Source organism: Ambystoma mexicanum, chromosome 3q (genome assembly GCF_040938575.1).
Source record: "Ambystoma mexicanum isolate Mex_15411 chromosome 3q, UKY_AmexF1_1, whole genome shotgun sequence".
Taxonomy (NCBI): Eukaryota; Metazoa; Chordata; class Amphibia; order Caudata; family Ambystomatidae; genus Ambystoma; species Ambystoma mexicanum.
In genome coordinates this window covers 1,290,449,235-1,290,472,395 of record NC_090926.1, presented here as the reverse complement: position 1 = coordinate 1,290,472,395, position 23,161 = coordinate 1,290,449,235, and the positions used below count along the sequence as shown (strand labels likewise).

The following is a 23,161-nucleotide window of genomic DNA, read 5'->3' as shown; positions in this document are numbered from 1 at the left end:
CAGCGAGGTGTTCTTGGATTTGACCCCTGGCATCTGTGTCCTCACCTAGGCACCCTAGACAGGTGGGCGGTCAGGGGGAGTGCCTCTTGATGGGTGCAGTGTGACTCCCGCTTTTGTAGTTAGTGTGTGTGGGTTTTGCTCTAGGTAGCTCCTTTCGTCAGCATTGACAGGAAATCCCGGGTTACACCTTTGTCTGGGATTTTCACTGCCTCCCAGGGTGGCTGAGCCTGAATGGGTCCTTTCTGCAAGTTGCGGACTATTCTTTGGTTGTTCTTGTAGGCAGATTGGCTGGTTTCCCCTCGCTCCCCCCTGGGTATTTGCAAATTCGGGTCTGACCCCTCCTGCTCACCTGGGGCCCTGTTTGGCACTGAACTCTCCTTCTTTGACCTGTGGGTTGGGTTGGGGTGCCATGCCCCTATGCCCTTCTGTCAATGTGCTTCGATTTGCACCTTGCCCTCTTAGCAATTTGGGCTTTGCATCCTGCGTCCCTGCACCGTTGGGTTGTTATCTTTGCCCTCTGGGTAATGGGGGCTGTGCTAACCCTTTTGCCACATGTTTTCCGGTGTGTGCTACGTGCTGCTCTTGGGTCAGTGCGCTTATATCAATCGTACCTTAGCGTAGGGGAACATCTGGATCCTCTTCTTTCAGATGTCCACCTGGCTGTCCTCCTTGCTAGGGTTCTCGGGAGGACTTGTGCGAGGTTGGGGGCTGTGGTTTGCTCCTTGTGATTGCTCCGGTTGTGACTCGGTTTGGGCAGCCAAGTCCTCCTTCCGTCGGAAGCTCTGTTACGTGGATGGGGTGAGCTCTCTTTTATTTGTATAGTTCTAGTGAGGCGTTGGAGCTGCCTCTACAATGCTTCTGTTCCTCGCATCTCGCACCGTCCCCTCCAGGTGCGTGCCCTTTTGTGGACTGTCCGTTCCTCTCTGCCTCTGCGGTGCTGTTCCGCTTTGGTTACCGGCTCCACAGTTGGGGTTATCACTCGGCGCAGGTGTTGGGGCGTCTGGGGGATTCCACTCAAGCCAGCAACGCCACTCACCGTCCGCTCCAAGGTTTCCGGGGCACGGATACTTTCTCTATGGTTCCCAACTTCGGGCTGCTTCTTCGCGCCAGATTCTCCACAGCGCTTCCCCAGTGCATCCTCCTTGCTGTGTTTTCACTGGGCCAGCTGCTCGTCGGGAGTGCGCAGCGGTCACAATTCCGTTTTCCTTTCCTGTACACTTTTCCACACGCTTTCCGGGGACAAACTTGCCATTGTGCTTTGACTATGGACTGCTATGTTCACCTTAATTTTCCTGCCAAGGCGGAGCAAAGGGGCAGCGCAGCCTCACTGACTGGCAGCCATCTTGGAATCGACTGATAGGCTATTTTAAACCCTGGCTGAACACAATTACACATCCTTCAACTCAAGGCCTTGCCACGTTTAGTTAATGTCTCATACTGTGGAAAAACAAATAAGCTAATGTGGCAGAAGGGCTGTGTGGACCTGCTGTTTAGCTGTGGCGGCTAGACTGTCTTTTTTGTTTCCCTGAACTCTTTGGATTACTGTGGCTGGATTGTAGTGAAGAAGCTGATCCTCCTCCTCTCCCTTTTTCCAGCCGTCAGCACGAGCGAAGCAAAAAGCAAACGGTGATAAGGACGCCGTTGCTTTAGTTGCTTCGATTCTACAAGGATTTCCCTTTCCGTGACGCGAAAGTCACGTGACATTCTGCTGGGCATATTAGCATAATCGAGCCGCCCTTGCGGCGTAAGCCCTGTGGCAGAAGGGCTGTGTGGACCTGCTGTTTAGCTGTTTGGCGGCTTTGGTGATTGGCGTTTCGTCCAACAAACGCGAAGAGCTTTGCCAGACGATTCCAGGCAAGCACAGGTAAAAAGCAAAATTATGGCTGAGGCAGGCCCTCTGACTCGCTCTAAACTAAAGACATGCACACTGGCTTTAGACAAAACTGTGTCTCTAGAGGGTAATACGAACACTAGAAAGTGCGAGCTTGAGGGCTACAATTGGTCGAGTCAAAAGCAACAAAATAACACACTGGATTCTGTGGTACACACTGTCCAAACAGCGCAAGCATTACAATCATCAAGCACTAATGCCTCTGTGTTTCCATCATTAGCACAACTCGCAAGTAAATATCTTGCTAGAAACTCGTCTGCTATTGCCTCAACATTACGATTTGAGGCGGAAGGGAAAAGTGAAGCAGACCCTGCCCCGAAAGGAGATAAGTTAACATCCAACAGCAGCAAGGAAACCTTAGGAAACAATGCAATCGCGCTGGAGGACGATGCGAACAATGCTAAAAGCAACGTTCACCCAAACAAAATCAGTGCGTGCAGTTTACACTCTAATCCAATTGAAAATTCACAAGACGGAACCAGAGAAAATGCAATTGAAATCAATACAGCGGTTTTTGATTCTCCGTTTGAGGTAACAGACATTGAGCTTCTGCAACTCGAGGTACCAGTCATAACGTGTGAACGAAACTCAATGAGATTAATGTACCCGCCCACAGAAGGAAGGAAAAAAGACGTGTTGGTGGGAAGGATTTTCAATAAAACAATAGCAAATCCAGGGCAAACATGTCATAAAACGTCTGTTTTTCCGATAAACAAGGACCAGTCAGAAAAAGTTAACGGAAACATGGTAATTACAGAATTAAGGCTCGCGAAAGGTCTATCAAGCCCGAGCAAAAGTAAAAATGGACAAAACAATTATGAAAGCCTAGAGACAAATGGCTGCAGAGTAAATGAGCAGAAGGCTTTACCGCAAACACCAAAGCCAAAGATAGCCACGCACGTGCAGAGTCTCTTCAAAAACCTGCGAAGAACAAAGAACTTCTAAATTTACAAACAAGTCCTGAAGTACACAGCCGATTAGGGAGTCGTGATTCGAACATTGAAAGATTAATGTTTAGAAATCAAATCCACGGCACTCCTGTAAATACACCAAATGACAAACCGTATGTCTCTCAGGAAGAAAGGTGCTGCTTAAGAAACTCATTGCAGCCGATGGTAAGCAGCTCAACGCCAGTCCAGGCGTCCTCTTCAAGCGATGTCAGTCCATTGCCGCAGATGATCACAGAAGCTCCAAAATGGGATGGACGTGCCATGGCAAGAGAGAGGAACGACTCAAAATACAACGACTTAGAAAATGAGTCGTCACTTAAATCCAATTTGTCAACGGCGGCCGCAATACAAATTCATAACAATGTACTCGCCGCAACGTCGCTGGCACTGATTCCATTCATCAAACTGTATGAATCACTTCATGATGAACTACAAAATAATAGCGTGCAACTTAGTCATTTAAATGAAAAAATCAACAAAATGCATTATTCACACAACAATTCGAAAACAAAGCGTCTAAAACTTGGGCCCGGCACACTGAGCTAAGCGCACAGATTAAGAATGACTGTATGGGACAAAAATTCCTTACTAAAATCTTTAAGGTGTAGCTCAATGCATGGACCTTTGCATCCCAATAACGAGTCACAAGTCTCCGCGAGCCTGAAAGAACCAGAAAAGATCACGGCAATTCAGCCCTCTGAAATGGTGGTAATACGTCAAAAACACCAGAAAAAAAAAAATGATGATAGAACAGATTCCCTGCGTCAATCGAGCGAAACACAAGGCCAAAGACCTCACGAGAATGCCCACTTACCAACTGGGGAACCTCAGAAGGGACAGGCGGGTGGCAGTGACTTGCCACTGGCTGATTTAATTGATTCTGAGGAGTCATCTTTGCCAAGGAAAACAAAAATTGTGACAATTGGTGAAGTAAATGCCGAAAAATCCTCGAGCTTTTCTCACTGTTCGACTGACAAACTAACTTATGGAATTTTTGGAGGTGCAGCAAAAAATATCATACGTGAGGCCAAATCGGCTCAATCTAAGTCGGAAAAGCAGTGTCCAGCTAAAAAAAAAATGGAGAAAAAGAAAAACCTGGAGGTAACAAAAAAACACTCAAGTGGTTTGCGAAAGTTCATACGAAACTTGCCTACACCAGTCAAACAAAGTCTCTTTGTAAGGGATAATCAAGTTCAACAAAAAGGACCGTAAAAAGAGAAAGCTCTAATAAAAATAACAGGAGTAACATTTAAATCTGACACGAAAAATCCCAAAAAAAGAATGCGACTAGACTCAGACAACGTCTCCATCCAATCTGTACTATCTTCGGTGGATCTCTGTGATCTTTCAACATATTCTGACGACTTTGAAGAAGAAAAGACGGCTGAACCCGAAGAGTTGGATGAAACATGTCAGTCAATTACGAAGGAACCAAACGAAGGAACCGCTAAGTGACTTTTTATGCAATCAAAGGCAAAATTCGCAAAAAAAAATGAGCCTCAAAGAAAATCGGAAATTACAAAAAAGCAGCAAAGCTTACCTGGACCTAAGGACAGCCAAGAGCGGGACAGAGCTATAAAACATCATGTCTCATTAAATCCAAAACTTACACAAGCACAATCACAGACTAAATTACTTGCAGGGGAAAATCTTAAACAAACTGAAACAAAAGAACTGCAGGGAAAAATACGGATTGAAAACATATTCCATGAGGAAAACGACGTAAATCTAAACAGAGGCAATGTCATTCGATTACTGCATTCAATGCCAATATTGAGAACAGTAACAACAAATGACATTGGAATAGTGGAATACGTCTCAGAAGAACGAGGTGACCAAGTTCTACTGCACATAAATTCAAAAGCAGTACGAAAAACCATCATGGCGGCAAAAGAAGAACTACTGTTTATGGGCTTCGAGATTTCGGATGAAGACCTACCGATTTCAAAAAATTCTAGAGGCTCAAACAATAGCAAAAATGCAAAAGATTCTAATGAACAGCGCCGTGATACTTTGAGGAATCAGTTGAAAGCCAGTCGGTTTGATCCATCGCAAACAAGTGATTCGGAAACAAGAAAAAGAAAACATTAGCTAGACAACAACGACCGAGAAGGGCTGGTCACACTGATTTCATGGAACATGCGCGGTTTTCAATACCTATTTCATGACTTCCCAGTTGATTTGTCAGAATTTTTTTTTATCTGTTTACAGGAGACATGGTTACGAAGTCCCCCTGTAAAGGACGGGCCCCTGACACTGCTCAATCCAGTGGAAAAAAACGCTCAGGGTCGCCCATACTCCGGCCTAATCACAATAGTGAAAAACGGAACCACCTGGGAAGTTTGCGGAATTGAAAATCCAAACAGCTTTGTACAGGCAACATTAATTCACAAACCAAATGGTCAATTTACGGATTCAAAATATCTGCTCCTAATTAACCTGTATTGGAATCCAGTGATGATCACAACTGAGAAGTTCATCCAATCAATAACAAATATAATTGACAAAAATCAAAGGAAATACCTTTGATAGAAGAAGAACTTTCGATAATTATATGCGGTGATATGAACCTATCATGGTTCAATGATGAAATGAAGCTCATCTCATCACAAACAAAGGATACACAGAATATCAACGCAAGGAGAGTCGGTTGGGACAATGAAATGGACGCAAGAGACTGCAACATGGTAAATGGACAAGTAACTGGAGACATACCACCGATGTTCACCTGGAGAAACTTTGGCCACAAAAAGATCCTTGACTACATATGGACATCAAGAAATGTATGGACTAAGATCATAAAGTTACGAATTATCCAGACAGATCGAGGGGACCATGACGTCTTGGAAATGTCCTGGCCTTTAAGCCAGAAACCGGTGGTAGCGTTCTGCAAACAAATAGTAGAAGTAAATCAAGGGCGAAATCAGTTACGCTTAAAAGAAAATCAAATAAAAGGCCTAACAGAGGAGTATCGATCCCTATCTAACACAACAGCAAATCCGATAAAATATGTCACCCTATTGCCCTACCAACAATTGAGCAATCCAAGGATCCTAAACAACAGAAAAACACACAGGCATGAATGGAGCAGACTAGTAAATGACCAGAAGAAACTGCTCAATAAAGAAATAAGAGAGTTAAAGCGGAATATGGGAGTGAATGCCGCCTCATATATTAAACAACGGCGACAAAAATACCGTAATTGGCAAAAATCATTTTCCTGTGCAAGAGATCAAGAACGTGGTGAGATGATGCTATCCTTGATTCAATCGAACAACGCGAGAGATATTTGGCACATTCTAAACAACAACAATGCAAATCAAACAGACGTGTTAGCAAATGGAGCCTCCGAGGGAGCCTGACAAAATCATTTTAAAGGCGTTTTCGAACAATCGCATCTGGGCCTAATAACAGACACGAATAGTGAGTTAAAGCGATGGGAAGTATCAGAAACTGAGGACGACATGCAACATGCAATCTCCAAGTTAAAAAATTCAAGGGCAGCAGGGCCAGACGGCATCTCCAATGTAATGCTAAAAGCACATAAAACGGAATGGTCCATCTTCATTGCTATACTGTTTGACAGAATTGCTAACCAAAAATCACTCCCAGTATCCTGGACCGAGGCGATTGTTGTGCCAGTATTCAAGAAGGGGGATCGGACTGACCCAGTCAACTACAGGCCAATCACCCTTCTTGATACTATTGGAAAGATAATGGCGACCTTTCTCCAGCAAAAATTAACAACGTGGGCTACCAATAAAGGAATCATGGACTGCCATCAGACAGGTTTTACTAGAGGAGTCGGGACGGAGATTAATCTGACTATAGTAAACCTACTGAAACTGGAAGCTTTACTGAAAAGCTCAAATATATTCCTTGCCTTTGTAAACATGCAACAGGCTTTTGATACAGTCAATCGTGAACTTCTATGGAGAAAACTTAAAAATTGGGTTTGCCCAGAAAATATTCTACATCCAATAATGGCCTTCCATTCAAAAACATCGATTTGTGTAAGGATAAATAGAAAGGGCGAATTAACTGAAGCAATAGCCACGAATAAAGGTGTAAAACAAGGTTGCCCTTTAGCTACAGTCTTGTTTAAGCTATTCATTGCAGATATCCCGGATGCCTTAATAAACATACACCGCTTCTCTCCATAAATAAATGGTCACCAAATTTGTTGCATAACTTATGCAGATGACCTGGTTTTGATTGACAAAACTCAAATAGGGTTACAGCGACTAATATCAGGTTTACAACAATACATGGAGAAAAATGACCTAAGAATCAACGTAAAAAAGACCAAAATAATGAAGTTTGGCCCGGCAAAAGGAAAAATAAACCGAGACTTCAAATGGAAGATCGACAACGAAGAAATCGAAGCAGTGGGTGAAATACGCTATCTTGGAGTTCTAATAAATAGGTCAATTCGAGAAAGAAATTGGGTATTAAACCTGCTGCAACGAATGAAAACGTTCGCTCTACAAGGGGCGCAAATCCACACCTTGTTTGGAAAGTTCAGCTTATTCCCAGTGCGGCAGTTTTATGTGCAAAAGGTAGTCCCTGGAATCACATATGGATCAGAAACAGGATGGAACTTAGAGCATAAAATTTGGGCACAAATAGAGGGAATCTTCTGGCGGCGAGTGTTAAGTCTACCAAACTATATCTCAATCATTGTAATAAGTCGCGAACTTGCGTTAGAAGAATTATACGGCTGCGTCATATGGAAATCCCTAGCGATCCTACGAAAAATGCTAATCGCAAATCCAGAACCTGCATATAAGTTATTAGCGCCAACAGATAATTTGGGATATACTGGACTACTCAAGACCTGAACACAAAAACTAGAGGAAGTCCTAAAGGTGAGCGACATCAAGATCAAAACTTTGCTAGACCAGCCTCAAATCGCAAAGAAAAAAATAAAACAATGGTTTTGGATTTAAAATCTGTCCAAACATAAAGATCTATCGACTGCTCTGGACCATAGTCTTATAATGAACAAATTAGATAATTTGCCACAATATTTGCAGAAATTTCCTTCTCGTCATCATCGAAATGGATTCTTAAGATTGCGTCTAAATGCCATAAAAACAAAACAAATGTTAGTGGCACATCACATTGAAAAATCAGATGACAGCAGTTGCAGATTCTGCAGGACTAACATAGAATCACTTAAACATCTAATAACAGAATGCCCAGAACTTAAGATCTTAAGGTCAATCCACCTAAAACAATTTGCGCCAATAAATGACAACATGGATGAATGGTGGCTAAGAATCTTAGGTGGAAGTTCAGTTCATCTGACGTGCACAGTAATAAACTTTCTGGAAGCCTGCTTGGACATTTAAACTTAAGTCTGGGTTTGTGAATTATGATGGAGGATGGTTGTTTTCTTAAAGGTTACGATAAGAAATGTGTTGTGATAAAAGTTTGATTCAAACTAAAAATTACAATAAAAAATGTATTTGGTGCCAAGTAATGCAGCTAGTCTGTACAAATTGGTAACTCTCTTGCCTTCATCTGACTCATCATCAATCATGTCTGCCTTTCCTGCCAAGTTCCAAGATTAATCTCCCAGACGTAATTATCTTAAAGAGTATTTCTTATCAGCATGAGTCAGGACTTCCACACCTGCCCCTAAAACACAATTTTGTGCTTTGGCGTCCATTTTAAAATATATCATCATTTACTTTTAAGCATTTCTCACTTTCTATCCCATTTTCATAATATATTTTTACATATTCATGATATGTGTGTAATACTTGAAGCACTCTTCACTTCCTGGGTCATTCTAATCCAAATATGTGCCGCGCCACGTGCCTTTTATTACCTAAAAAATAAAGGCACTATAATTCTGATTTCTGCAATACTGGAACCATTGATCTGCCTATCAAGTTATCTGTGCTCAGTTGAGCAGGAGGGGGAGGCACCCCTCTACAATAGCAAATGCACTTTTGCACTTTCTATTTCCTCCCACTAACAAACTGACCCATCTCTTATTTTTGGTTCTGCCAGAGCACCTGGAGACCATGAAAATGGCACAGGTGTGTGATATAAACCCCATTAACATAACATATAGATCAGCTGTGCCCCTTGGCCAATCGCTAGCTGAGCTATTCCTCTGGGGGTTGGACTTACGCTGGAAGTCTTTATGAAAGCTACTGGCCCGACCCCTTTTAAATATCCGCTCTTGTGCCGGCAGCCACAAGCTCAAGCTGCTAGTGTTTCTGGTGATTCTAGCTGAACATTGGGGAGTTTTGCTTCCAACTGAATATGGGGAGGATTTCTGGTTCTCCCATGTTTCCTTGAAGTCTCTTTCCACTCTCAGTCTTTTGGCTGTTATGCCCATTCACCTGGAGTCTGTTTGGTTTTGGTGGGTTGGATGTCTCATTTTGTTAAGGGAAAATTCCAGACCATTCTATGCGGCTCACGTCTCCATTCCTCTGGGTCTGGATGGGTTTTACCGGTTGTGCCTAGGGAGGGCAGGCCTTAGAGGTGGCAGCGCCGGGGGCAGCAAAATAAAAATTCAACACCCCTTCTACCCCTCAGTGATCCATGTCACGTGGGGAGGGGAGCAGATTTTTCAATAGGCAATGCAGCGCCCTATTGTTATTAAATGCATTCCGCTCCAGAGGCGGTCTTGCCCCAGTGCCTAGGTATATTCTGGGAGTTGTGGGTCTGGCCTCCCGCTACTTGGTCTTGTTTCCTTGTCTCCAGGATTTTTTATCAGGGGTCAGGTGTTCACAAGTCCTCGTGTGTATAGGAAAAGAAGGTAAGGAGACATGGCCAGGGCAGGGGCTGATGGGTATTGAGGCAGAGACAGTGGTACAAATAGACCTTCATATCATCAAGCACTCTAGGAAGCCAGAAACTGGTGTCCCCTTCAACTCCCCTCGCCTTCCCTGGGGTAGGACCAGCTTTGGCTGTACACTGAAAGGCTGCCTGCCACAGATCGAGGGGGCATCCTGCACTAACCCTCCCCCTCAGCAAGGTCATTTCATGATTCTGTCAAAGCTTGTAAAATATCATTCCTGTGCAACTACAGAGAACATTTTATCTATAGCTCGAAATGTTCAACAAATGGAGTTTAAGGCAAGTCAAATGCAGTTCTCCCAGGATGTGTCCACACACACACTAATGAGAAGGGAATGCAGGCCACCAATCACAGAGTGTATGCACAAGAAAGGGATTCAGTATCGATGGACCATTCTCTGCGGCCTGTCTTTTTGTGATGAGGAAATACAGGAACCTATCAAATCTGCCGTGAGCGGTCATCCAGTTTATATTAAAAGAAAGACATATTATATATTAAAAAGAACATATTTTGGAGGTGGGGGCTGCTCTGCTTGTGCTGTGCGGGTCTGCGCCCGGGTGATGGGCATTGGGTAAATTAGCAGATGTTTGGCTGCCCTAATATTTAGCCTCTTTTATGCTTCACAGAACAACCAGCTGGAGGAGATCCCGTATGACCAGCTGTCCAGATTAAGCAACTTGAAAACCCTGAACTTGCACAACAATCACCTCTCTTCCGAAGGTAGGACCCCTACTGCCTGTGGTGCAGAGGCCTTGAACACCCACCTTAGCCTGTTACCGCTGTCTCATGTGCATCCCCACCAGCACATCCACCTTTGCATGCCTAAATCAAGTCCCAAAGCATCGCAGGCATGAAGCACCCCGCTGGGAGCCCCCACTTCTTTGCACGTCCCTTGTTGCTGCCTCATGTGTTGCTGATGGGTGCCAGGGATATTTTGCTGGCACTTCATGGTCTATCCATCCTGCGTGGTCCTGCACCCCTTTGGTCTCCATTGCCTCCACACCTTTTCAGTTTATTGCTGTTCTTCATTGCATAGTTTTATTGGAATATCTTTATATTTGTATCTTTCTTGCAGTTTTTTGTGACTTGTTCTTTCTTTTTTCTGTTCTGTTGTACACTGTCACCATGCGATTTATTGTAAATTGTATTAAGTTATGTACAGCGCTTTGGTGTAAAGCACTATAGAAGATCAATAAATACCATACATACTTGACCCCACAATTCGCGTGCACGGCCAGACCAGGGCTCCACCACCACTGTCTCACATGCCAAGACAAAACCTACACAAGTGCTCTTTGTGCCTACAGTGCTGCCTCATGCGCCCAGACCAGGCCCTCACCACTGCCCCTCATGCCCTCACCTCAATCACTGCCCTGCTTGCCGAGACCACATATCCACCTCTTTCTCGTGTTCCCATACCAAAGCTCCATACCCTCACAATGGACCATCAGCATTGGTCTACATGCCCAGAGTAGAATGCCACCATTAGCAGGCGTGCCCCAACCAGAATGCTAACATTAGCTCGTGTGCGAAGGCCAGATCTCCACCATTGCCTTAGAAGCTGTTAGGACAGTTTTCTGAAGTCCAATTAAGGGCTTAGTAAAACCATTCAACAGGGACAGTACAAAACTTCACTCTAAGTATAAGGCTGTACCACCTGAGTATATGGTAGCTTGGACAGAGTAGCCAGGCTTATCTTAGAACGGATAGAGGGCTGTGGGAAAGTACACTGAACCTGTAATATACCACGGATTCAATAAAAGTTTATTTTAAATTCAAGTAGGCCAAGTTAAGTCTTGGAGTAATTACTGATCATAGAGTCATAAACACATTACAAAAACACACCAGAATGTTTGAAGGTACACATAGCAAAGCATAAAACCGCGTTCAGAATACCTAACAGTCATTCTAGGGAAGTCAGACCTTACCATACACATTTAGTATAGGAAACACCTATAAATGGGGAGAAAAACCAAAAGTTACTTTTTGATGACTTTCAATAATACAAGGGTAGTAGACCCTGTCAGTTATGCAGTGACACTCAGCAAAGAAATCACACAATCAACCAACCCTGTTACTAGGATACTTTTCTGAATAGTGGAACACAGATTCAAGGAACAGTAAAAACCTATAATTATTATTCAGGATAACACAGAGTTATACCGATGGAGTAAGACCTTTTGGTGTAATATATCATTACAGTTGCTTTTTACCTCAGTGGAACACAGTCTAAGATAATGGAGAACTCTTTACACTAATTTAGGATTGCACCAGGCAGACCAAGGTCAGCTAGACCTAGGAACACTTGTCAAGAATGGCACACAGCTATTCTAGGCAGATAAAACCTAATGTTGTGATATGGTATTACAGTTGCTTTTCAGGTCAATGGATCACAGTCTGAGGCAAGCAATAACTCTTTAAATTATTTTAGGCGGGCTCACAGCTAACTCAAGGTAAGTAAAACCTATATACTTTTTAAAGGGGCTATCGGCAACTTAAAGGTAGGTATAACCTAAGGCAGACATATTCTAGACAGGCTAAAAGCAAGCCAGGGGCAGCAAGACCCAGTTGGGGAACTTAGAAAACGATTCTCTGAATGAAATAGTGAAGCCAACAGCATTACTTTTAGGAAAGAGGCACAACCAATTCACAGGTGAGTAAATTAACCTTACATATTATTTTCAGAATGGCATAACACACATTCAAGGTAAGTAAGAACTTTTGTAACTGTCCACTCTAAGTTACCAACTAACTCTTTCACAAGTAAGTACTTTTAAACACTTGTTATACTTTTCGAGACAGAATCCTTTACTTATCCAGTCCTTCCAGTAACGCTCTGATGAGTTTTAGAGCAGTTCTCAAAACCTATCTTTTTAAATAAACCTGGGATTCTGGATCACTGCTTAGTTTATGTTTGTGTCAATTCGACCCTGATGGGCTTGCCTGCTCCCTGTTCACTGAATTTCATTTCATCTGCGCCAGGATACGATTTAGTTAGTTGTGTGCGCGCTTATAAATGCTTCAAAACTAAAAATTCAAAATTCTATTCCCTATTCTATTGCATGAGTTCACTCAGGGGCAGAAGAGGGACCCTAGTGGTCTAGGAGCCAGCTGCAGACTGGCTGATATAGGCCTCTGTTGCAGGTAAAAGTCAGAGATCTTGTGGAAGACTGTACAATAAGTAAGTAGTTCACTTTAATGTTAGTTAAGAGGATTCCTGCAGGGGCATGAGTGCACTGGATGAGAGGACTCCCAATCACAAGAGCACACCAAAGCTTTACAGAAATCGCACAGGCGTAAGGTAAGTAAAAACCCCAGCCAACACAGTACCTTAGCACAGAAGAAGCGTTCCAGCAAGAAGACTTCAGGATCTGCAGCCAAAAACCCAGTCATTGAATTCCTTTATCATGAAGACAGAAGAAAGGACACTGGAAGGACTTTTGCAGCGAGGATCACGGGGGAGGCTCTAGGCAAGAGGATCTTCACATGGTTTACTTAGCACAAAATAAGAGGTTTAGAAATAAAATGGGATGAAATTCAGTGAAGCTTTTCTGAAAGTTGAGCCGACTGAAGTCTATGGAAGTATGTGACTCCCTGGGAAGACGCAGAAGACTCAAAAGGGGAAGACACTCGCCCTTGCGGGCAGATTAAGTGGTATGCTTGCCCCGCTGCCTCACCTGCTCAGATCTGAAACTCAGTTGAGTCTTTTCACTGATTCAAGAAGCAAGTGTGGAGAGCTAGCCCTTTTTCCAGTCTCACTAGCCATGAGTCCAAAAAAGGCCAGTTGACGTGTGCTCTCTCTGTGGATAACATAGAAATACCCTTGCCCCCCGAATAACCAGAAAAAGAGGCAAACATTAGGTGATAAAGAGCACATACACGGGCCCAGGGAAATGTAGTCTGACACTCATTGCTTACCACTGACATGAATAGGTGCAGCAATGGGAGTAAGGCACCAGGAACAAGGAAAGCATTGACTCGATCTGGGGCTAGGAAAGGGATCTGGTTACGTCTAAGATATGTGGTCCACGGGTGGGAACCGCTGTTCTGTGAGCGGACTATCCCGCAGGTATGCGCCTTCACGGAGTCCTATGCCATCACACCAGCCTTCATGCTCCGCGCCGTCCTATGCCATCACACCAGCCTTCATGTTCCGCGCCGTCCTATGCCATCACACCAGCCTTCATACTCCGCGCCGTCCTATGCCATCACACCAGCCTTCATGCTCCGCGCCGTCCTATGCCATCACACCAGCCTTCATGCTCCGCGCCGTCATATGCCATCACACGAGCCTTCATGCTCCGCCCTATGCCATCACACCAGCCTTCATGCTGGAGCGCCGTCCTATGCCATCACACCAGCCTTCATGCTCCGCGCCGTCCTATGCCATCACACCAGCCTTCATACTCCGCGCCGTCCTATGCCATCACACCAGCCTTCATACTCCGCGCCGTCCTATGCCATCACACCAGCCTTCATACTCCGCGCCGTCCTATGCCATCACACCAGCCTTCATGCTCCGCGCCGTCCTATGTCATCACACCAGCCTTCATGCTCCGCGCCGTCCTATGCCATCACACCAGCCTTCATGCTGCGCGCCGTCCTATGCCATCACACCAGCCTTCATGCTCCGCGCCGTCCTATGCCATCACACCAGCCTTCATGTTCCGCGCCGTCCTATGCCATCACACCAGCCTTCATACTCCGCGCCGTCCTATGCCATCACACCAGCCTTCATGCTCTGCGCCGTCCTATGCCATCACACCAGCCTTCATGCTCCGCCCTATGCCATCACACCAGCCTTCATGCTGGAGCGCCGTCCTATGCCATCACACCAGCCTTCATGCTCCGCCCTATGCCATCACACCAGCCTTCATACTCCGCGCCGTCCTATGCCATCACACCAGCCTTCATACTCCGCGCCGTCCTATGCCATCACACCAGCCTTCATACTCCGCGCCGTCCTATGCCATCACACCAGCCTTCATGCTCCGCGCCGTCCTATGCCATCACACCAGCCTTCATGCTCCGCCCTATGCCATCACACCAGCCTTCATGCTGCGCGCCGTCCTATGCCATCACACCAGCCTTCATGCTCCGCGCCGTCCTATGCCATCACACCAGCCTTCATGTTCCGCGCCGTCCTATGCCATCACACCAGCCTTCATACTCCGCGCCGTCCTATGCCATCACACCAGCCTTCATGCTCTGCGCCGTCCTATGCCATCACACCAGCCTTCATGCTCCGCCCTATGCCATCACACCAGCCTTCATGCTGGAGCGCCGTCCTATGCCATCACACCAGCCTTCATGCTCCGCCCTATGCCATCACACCAGCCTTCATACTCCGCGCCGTCCTATGCCATCACACCAGCCTTCATACTCCGCGCCGTCCTATGCCATCACACCAGCCTTCATACTCCGCGCCGTCCTATGCCATCACACCAGCCTTCATGCTCCGCGCCGTCCTATGCCATCACACCAGCCTTCATGCTCCGCCCTATGCCATCACACCAGCCTTCATACTCCGCGCCGTCCTATGCCATCACACCAGCCTTCATACTCCGCGCCGTCCTATGCCATCACACCAGCCTTCATACTCCGCGCCGTCCTATGCCATCACACCAGCCTTCATGCTCCGCGCCCTCCTATGCCATCACACCAGCCTTCATGCTGGAGCGCACCTGCATGACACGCAGTACTGACTAGTCATTCAGGATTCCCAATCGGCGTCCTTCAGTCTGACTGGTGGTATGGGTATTACCATAGTAAGCAATCATTATAACTGTGAGTCTTGGGGGTAGGTATGTGGTCATTAAACTAGCTGTAAGGTGCATTTACAACCCGCACATGGGTGCAAATCGCTTAGTCATATGCTTCCGGCTCGACAATGCAGAGCTATATCGCGTGGACCTTTCCGAGCTGTGAATGAACTGGGCATAGTCTTACCTTTTACTTCCTCGCTCACACCAGTGGTGGTGGCATCATCTAAAGGCGAGTGAAAGGCTGCTTCACTACACACAATGGACATAGAAGACGTAGAAAGAGAGGGGTGCAGGAATAAAGGGCCCACTCAGCACAGCCCTCAGTCAGTCCTTGAGTCTATTGAGTCATTCCTTCCCTCTTCTGGGACAATGTGCTCTCTTAAGATTTGGCCTGAGACCGCCGGGGCCGGGGGGCCATTTTTCAGCAGCAGTATCGATAATGTCTGAGTTCCTCATGGATAAATGGAGTTCTGCAGTGGATCTCACGTCATCAGTTTGCCCGTCTCTGACCTGCTGCCTCTCCCTGTTGTGTTCTCGACTGATGGCCTTCATCCTGAGGGTCTCCATAGGGCTCCCTTTAATACAACGTTGCTATTTCCATGTTCCACCATCTGCCATTCTCTGAAACCACGCCATTTTTAGTGGTCTTGCTCACAACACGTCGTTGACCAGATCTACATACTGTGCCCTTGTCCTTTGCTGACATTCTTACTTTGGCTGCCCCGTGGATGTTGGGCTCCTTGATATGATATGATATGGCATTTATAACACGCCTATACACAAGTGTTTCACTGCAGCTCCATATTTGCGCTTAATTCCAAGCTGTTTCTGCTTTAGTTTGAATCTCACTAGCTGTAGGTCAACGGTTGCTGGCCTTAAGGGTGGGAATAATTCCAAACCTCCCTCTGGGAGGGAGATCCGTCATAGTGTTGGGAGCCATGAGATGCTGCTAGTTGCAAGCTTCTCTTTAGGAATCTATGGAGTATTCTACCTGCCGTGCTGTTGTGTTGCACCCCTTTGCCTTTTGGATAGTTGGACATTTCTTGTGACATCAGCTGGACTCCATTATGTGTTATGAACTCTGCCGGATATGGTTTCTAGTATTTCAATGGTGGTCCTAGTGATTATATTGCCTACAAAGGGTAGCTGTAAGAACATGTATGTCAAGGGTGCAGATTACTTGAAGGACCCTCACAGGATGAAGGCCCAGGCAAACCAGGCCTTTTGCTAGGGACTGCCTTCACATGATGAGTGATCATAAATGTTTCCAAGTTCAAATCAACAGTGCAAACCTCACCAATGGGAATTGCTGGAGATAGATGGGGAAGAATGGGCTGGAGGCACCAGGCCCCCAGCTCCTTGCACAACCATGGGCAACTAGGAGCCAATGAGAAGAAAACAACTGAATGAAACAAGGTAAAGGTCTAGGCAGGATCAGAGCAGCTCACTCTGACATGGGCGAGATGATATGACAGTAGCATGTACACATGTCAATGGGGACGACTTTAAATCAGGTTGAATAGTACACAGGTGGAATACATTCAAACAGTTGAAAACATGCAGGGGATATTCTGAATACAGAGGCAACTGAAACTGCTCAAATTAAATACTGTACACTTCAACTTCACTCACAATACACTTCTTCAATCAGCACACTAGCACGAGGTACAGTTTGCACATATATGCACCATATAATTGCTATGCTGGGGATCTCATTAAACCCATACACATTTTCCAAAGTCAACAGGGAATGAGTGAACCTGCCCCCAATCCCCACAATAATCTATTATTCACCTACTGTTCACCTATTTCAACTGTCTTTTAGATACATATGGAAATTAGCTGAACAGTACGTCAAGAGCAATAAATGCTTGGTCAAGGGCTAAGGTACTTGGGTAAGGTTCGGCCAGAGTTTAACCTAGTGGATGTAGGGGTGGTGTGAGTGAAGCTCCACCACAGATCCTTCCTGCAGAGTGGGGAAGGAACTTACCGGGCCTCAGTGATTGGGAGACCCTTTCTTTTTCCTTTGTTCTTGGACACTGCAACCGGCAGGGTGCACCGAAGAGCAGCGGTGGCAACATTCCTACTCCTTGCAGTTACTAGGGATGGAGGGCTCTGGTCTACAATACAGGTTGTGTCACAGATCTTCTCTTCACTCCTCTGAGGTTCTCGGGCTTTGGAACTCGAGCAGCCTCTCACAATCCATGCTGGGACAGATCTATGCTGAGCCCCAGCAACAGCAATAAAGTCTGGGTGCAGGATAGGACTTAGGGCCAAAACACACAGCAGCAAACTCTAGCTATGAGCACAACTGAATGCATGGATAGGCTCCCCTGAAGAGGGTCTGGGAAGCAAAGGGTGACGTAGAAGCAGAATCCTATGAAAGGCACGTGAAAGGCACGCTATACCAGTCCATGGCTCAGCTTGTCAAAGGTTTTCAACACACCAATGACAGGTTCCGGGATAGGTAGCTCGGGAAGAAGGTACCAAGTCCTAAAACTCGGGTGAGGGTGCAGTAACTATACATCTTCGGCACAGAGTACATGTTTTCTTGATATGGTGCCTGCCTTTTGTTTTTTATCTTTTGCGTGTACCCCTTCAGCCTGCCCATCGAGGGCTTAATCATTTTGTGGTGTTTGTTCAGGCAGCCTCTGAGCTGTTCAGTTGTGTTGGGATTGAGTTGTATGCCCAGCTTGAATTGATGTTTGCCGTTGGCCCATTTTTTGGACCTCATCCTTCCTTCACCTTTGAAGAGGGGTTGCTGGGATAAAAATAAAGAGGGTTCAGCACAAATTTATAAGTTCAACCTCTTCTTTCAAGAATAAGTTATAGTGAGCACCCAGCCCTTTGGGTATCTCTGCCAGGGAGGTGAGGCAGGAAGCTCCTGCTTCTATCATTGGCTACCAGGAAGCTCCTACTTCTATCATTGGTGAGGCAGGAAACTCCTGCTTCTATCATTGGCTACCAGGAAGCTCCTGCTTCTATCATTGGCTACCAGGAAGGTCCTGCTTCTATCATTGGTGAGGCAGGAAGCTCCTGCTTCTATCATTGGCTACCAGGAAGCTCCTACTTCTATCATTGGTGAGGTAGGAAGCTCCTGCTTCTATCATTGCTGAGGCAGGAAGCTTCTGCTTCTATCATTGGCTACCAGGAAGCTCCTGCTTCTATCGTTGGTGAGGCAGGAAGCTCCTGCTTCTATGATTGGTGAGGCAGGAAGCTCCTGCTTCTATCATTGGCTACCAGGAAGCTCCTACTTCTATCATTGGTGAGGCAGGAAACTCTTGCTTCTATGATTGTGAGGCAGGATGCTCCTGCTTCTATCATTGGCTACCAGGAAGGTCCTGCTTCTATCATTGGTGAGGCAGGAAGCTCCTGCTTCTATCATTGGCTACCAGGAAGGTCCTGCTTCTATCATTGGTGAGGCAGGAAGCTCCTGCTTCTATCATTGGCTACCAGGAAGCTCCTACTTCTATCATTGGTGAGGTAGGAAGCTCCTGCTTCTATCATTGCTGAGGCAGGAAGCTTCTGCTTCTATCATTGGCTACCAGGAAGCTCCTGCCTCTATCGTTGGTGAGGCAGGAAGCTCCTGCTTCTATGATTGGTGAGGCAGGAAGCTCCTGCTTCTATCATTGGCTACCGGGAAGCTCCTACTTCTATCATTGGTGAGGCAGGAATCTCCTGCTTCTATCATGGGTGAGGCAGGAATCTCCTGCTTCTATCATGGGTGAGGCAGGAAGCTCCTGCTTCTATCATGGGTGAGGCAGGAAGCTTCTGCTTCTATCATTGGCTACCAGGAAGCTCCTGCTTCTATCGTTGGTGAGGCAGGAAGCTCCTGCTTCTATGATTGGTGAGGCAGGAAGCTCCTGCTTTTATCATTGGCTACCAGGAAGCTCCTACTTCTATCATTGGTGAGGCAGGAATCTCCTGCTTCTATCATGGGTGAGGCAGGAATCTCCTGCTTCTATCATGGGTGAGGCAGGAAGCTCCTGCTTCTATCATTGGCTACCAGGAAGCTCCTGCTTCCATCATTGGTGAGGCAGGAAGCTCCTGCTTCTATCATTGGCTACCAGGAAGCTCCTGCTTCTATCATGGGTGAGGCAGGAAGCTCCTGCTTCTATCATTGGCTACCAGGAAGCTCCTGCTTCTATCATGGGTGAGGCAGGAAGCTCCTGCTTCTATCATGGGTGAGGCAGGAAGCTCCTGCTTCTATCATTGGCTACCAGGAAGCTCCTGCTTCTATCATTGGTGAGGCAGGAAGCTCCTGCTTCTATCATTGGCTACCAGGAAGCTCCTGCTTCTATCATGGGTAAGGCAGGAAGCTCCTGCTTCTATCATTGGCTACCAGGAAGCTCCTGCTTCTATCATTGGTCAGGCAGGAAGCTCCTGCTTCTATCATTGGCTACCAGGAAGCTCCTACTTCTATCATTGGTGAGGTAGGAAGCTCCTGCTTCTATCATTGGTCAGGCAGGAAGCTCCTGCTTCTATCATTGGCTACCAGGGAGCTCCTACTTCTATCATTGGCTACCAGGAAGCTCCTACTTCTATCATTGGTGAGGTAGGAAGCTCCTGCTTCTATCATTGGTGAGGCAGGAAGCTTCTGCTTCTATCATTGGTCAGGCAGGAAGCTCCTGCTTCTATCATTGGCTACCAGGAAGCTCCTGCTTCTATCATTGGCTACCAGGAAGCTCCTACTTCTATCATTGGTGAGGTAGGAAGCTCCTGCTTCTATCATTGGCTACCAGGAAGCTCCTGCTTCTATCATTGGTCAGGCAGGAAGCTCCTGCTTCTATCATTGGCTACCAGGAAGCTCCTACTTCTATCATTGGTGAGGTAGGAAGCTCCTGCTTCTATCATTGGTGAGGCAGGAAGCTCCTGCTTCTATCATTGGTCAGGCAGGAAGCTCCTGCTTCTATCATTGGCTACCAGGAAGCTCCTACTTCTATCATTGGTGAGGTAGGAAGCTCCTGCTTCTATCATTGGTGAGGCAGGAAGCTCCTGCTTCTATCATTGGTCAGGCAGGAAGCTCCTGCTTCTATCATTGGCTACCAGGAAGCTCCTACTTCTATCATTGGTGAGGTAGGAAGCTCCTGCTTCTATCATTGGTGAGGCAGGAAGCTTCTGCTTCTATCATTGGCTACCAGGAAGCTCCTGCTTCTATCGTTGGTGAGGCAGGAAGCTCCTGCTTCTATGATTGGTGAGGCAGGAAGCTCCTGCTTCTATCATTGGCTACCAGGAAGCTCCTACTTCTATCATTGGTGAGGCAGGAATCTCCTGCTTCTATCATGGGTGAGGCAGGAATCTCCTGCTTCTATCATGGGTGAGGCAGGAAGCTCCTGCTTCTATCATGGGTGAGGCAGGAAGCTCCTGCTTCTATCATTGGCTACCAGGAAGGTCCTGCTTCTATCATTGGTGAGGCAGGAAGCTCCTGCTTCTATCATTGGCTACCAGGAAGCTCCTGCTTCTATCATTGGTGTGGCAGGAAGCTCCTGCTTCTATCATTGGCTACCAGGAAGCTCCTACTTCTATCATTGGCTACCAGGAAGCTCCTACTTCTATCATTGGCTACCAGGAAGCTCCTGCTTCTATCATGGGTGAGGCAGGAAGCTCCTGCTTCTATCATGGGTGAGGCAGGAAGCTCCTGCTTCTATCATTGGCTACCAGGAAGCTCCTGCTTCTATCATTGGTGTGGCAGGAAGCTCCTGCTTCTATCATTGGCTACCAGGAAGCTCCTACTTCTATCATTGTCTACCTTGTGCCCTGCTCGTGCCTTCTGCTCTCCCTCCGGCGTAAGAGAGGTTCTCAGGGGTGGGGCTAAGAGGGCGCGGGATTCAAGTGCACACTAGAGGAAAGAAGACCGCAATCTACTTCTTGTACCAAAGACACGGTGTGCAAAATGGCGCTGGCGCTCTGTTTCAGTCTAAGCCTCTATTTTCTGGAACTCTATAACTCGCTCTATTACGAAAGAATGCCATCATTTTTCACTCAGGTGACAAGACAAATAAAAACGTTCCTTTTACCCCTATTTGTATCCTAAGCATAAAATGTTCCAGTCTCAATTTGCAAGCAACAAGGTGTGCCCATTTGGGCGTTAGAGGCGCTTTAAAAACTAAGAGTGAGTCTGATAAAAATATATATTACAAAAAGAAAACAAAATAGAGCATATCTAATTGTTCCAGTTAAATGTTAGCACAGTGATAAGAGTGCTGGGAGATTTCGAGACATGTATTTAGAAGGCCTGTTTCTGGCCGCAGGCCTGATCTTGTAATCAGGACTTCTTTGGCCTTCATCAGCCCCTTTCCTGTGACCTAGAGATTTAGGCATCGTCAGCACCATCTCTTAACTGTGAGCGATTCATCACTTTCGCATCAACACTAACATTGCATCTTGTGGGTAAAATATAAGACTGTCCCCCAAGGGGTGACCGTAATTAGATCTCTTTAAAACTGGATCCGTGCTGTGCATGGGTGCGCATGAAGAGAGTGCACAGTTCTAGAACACTCTAGTCCCCCCTGCATAGGAAGACCCAGAGGCTGCCCAAGGGGAGGATGCAGTGCCTCAAGGTCCTATGGTAGGCTCTCAAGGAACATGATGGCGCAGGGCACAGTAGGAATGGTGCTGTACCAGCAATAGTCACACCTCCTTTTTTAAAGACAGGGTACCATTATACCATATGAGTATATATATATTAAATCAGAAATGTACAAGTCGGTGTATAGTGAGACCTCAAATGTTTTGAGGGGGAATTTTCCTGGTAAACTGACCCTGAAAAGGTTGGCAGCTTCTAGGTGCCAGGGTCACCTTGGTGGCCAGCACCACTGGCATCCTGCTGGCGGGCTTAGCTTAGGTACTGAGGTTGCAGATGTGCCAGGGTTCCACGTTCACCCCAGAAGATTAGGTCTGCTACAGTCAGGTATTCGCATAATTCTAATAAGATATCTGTAGGTGTTTATGCTGATTGCTCACCTAGGCTAAGAAGGCTGTCAAGGCTCCCAAGCCCTTATAGTGGGACGGTTTTCCCTCCTGTCAGACGGATAAGTATAGGGTAATAAAGTACGATGATATGGATAAAATAAGGCGGCCAGCAGATGTAGACTCAACACCCTGTGAGTGCAGGAACCATGAAAAGGGAAGAGAGATCCTTTGGCCTGTGTGAAATAACTAGAAGATGATGAAGAAAGAAGCTGGGTCATAATCTCACCTCCATGGTGGTGGTGATGCGGCACCTTTCTGTAACTCTGCTGGTCTGGACTGCCAGTGAAAACAAAGTTCACACAGCACAACATGAGGAGCAGCAAAAGACAGAGAGATTGTATGGCATTGCAGTGCAAGACAACACTCGGACTGCATGTACGCTTTCAACCTTCTTGCAGCAACATGTTCCCACACACAAGACCCCGACATTTATGGGTTACTATGATAGCAAGAAGGAAACTGAATCCTAAGGATGGGCTTGGATATCCCTGGGAAACACGCCTTGCTCCAGTTTGGAAGCATAGTGTGCCTAAATCCTTATTCGATCTCTGAACTAGTCAGATGTCAATGCAGATGCAACTGTCGTGCCAATCAAGTGACTCAAGCCGTCTGGAAATGCCCAGTGCCAGTGGTAACTTTCTGGGCCTACATTCAAATCAAAAATCGTCCATTGTTCAAATGTCGAGTGCCTGTGTCGCAAAGAGAAATTCAGTATTATTACTGCCTACCATCTAATGCTGCGCATACTACTCATCATTGTACC

At 46.2% G+C, this 23,161-nt stretch overlaps 1 protein-coding gene across 1 annotated transcript in view; it reads left to right on the top strand.

The window, feature by feature from the left end:
* The window catches only part of PODNL1 (podocan like 1), an 867,675-nt gene that overhangs the window by 273,745 nt on the left and 570,769 nt on the right, over nt 1–23,161 (top strand). Inside the window, exon 3 of the mRNA XM_069604378.1 lies at nt 10,288–10,381. Coding sequence (XP_069460479.1) covers nt 10,288–10,381 — 94 coding nt within the window. The remainder of the gene's footprint in view (nt 1–10,287; nt 10,382–23,161) is intronic.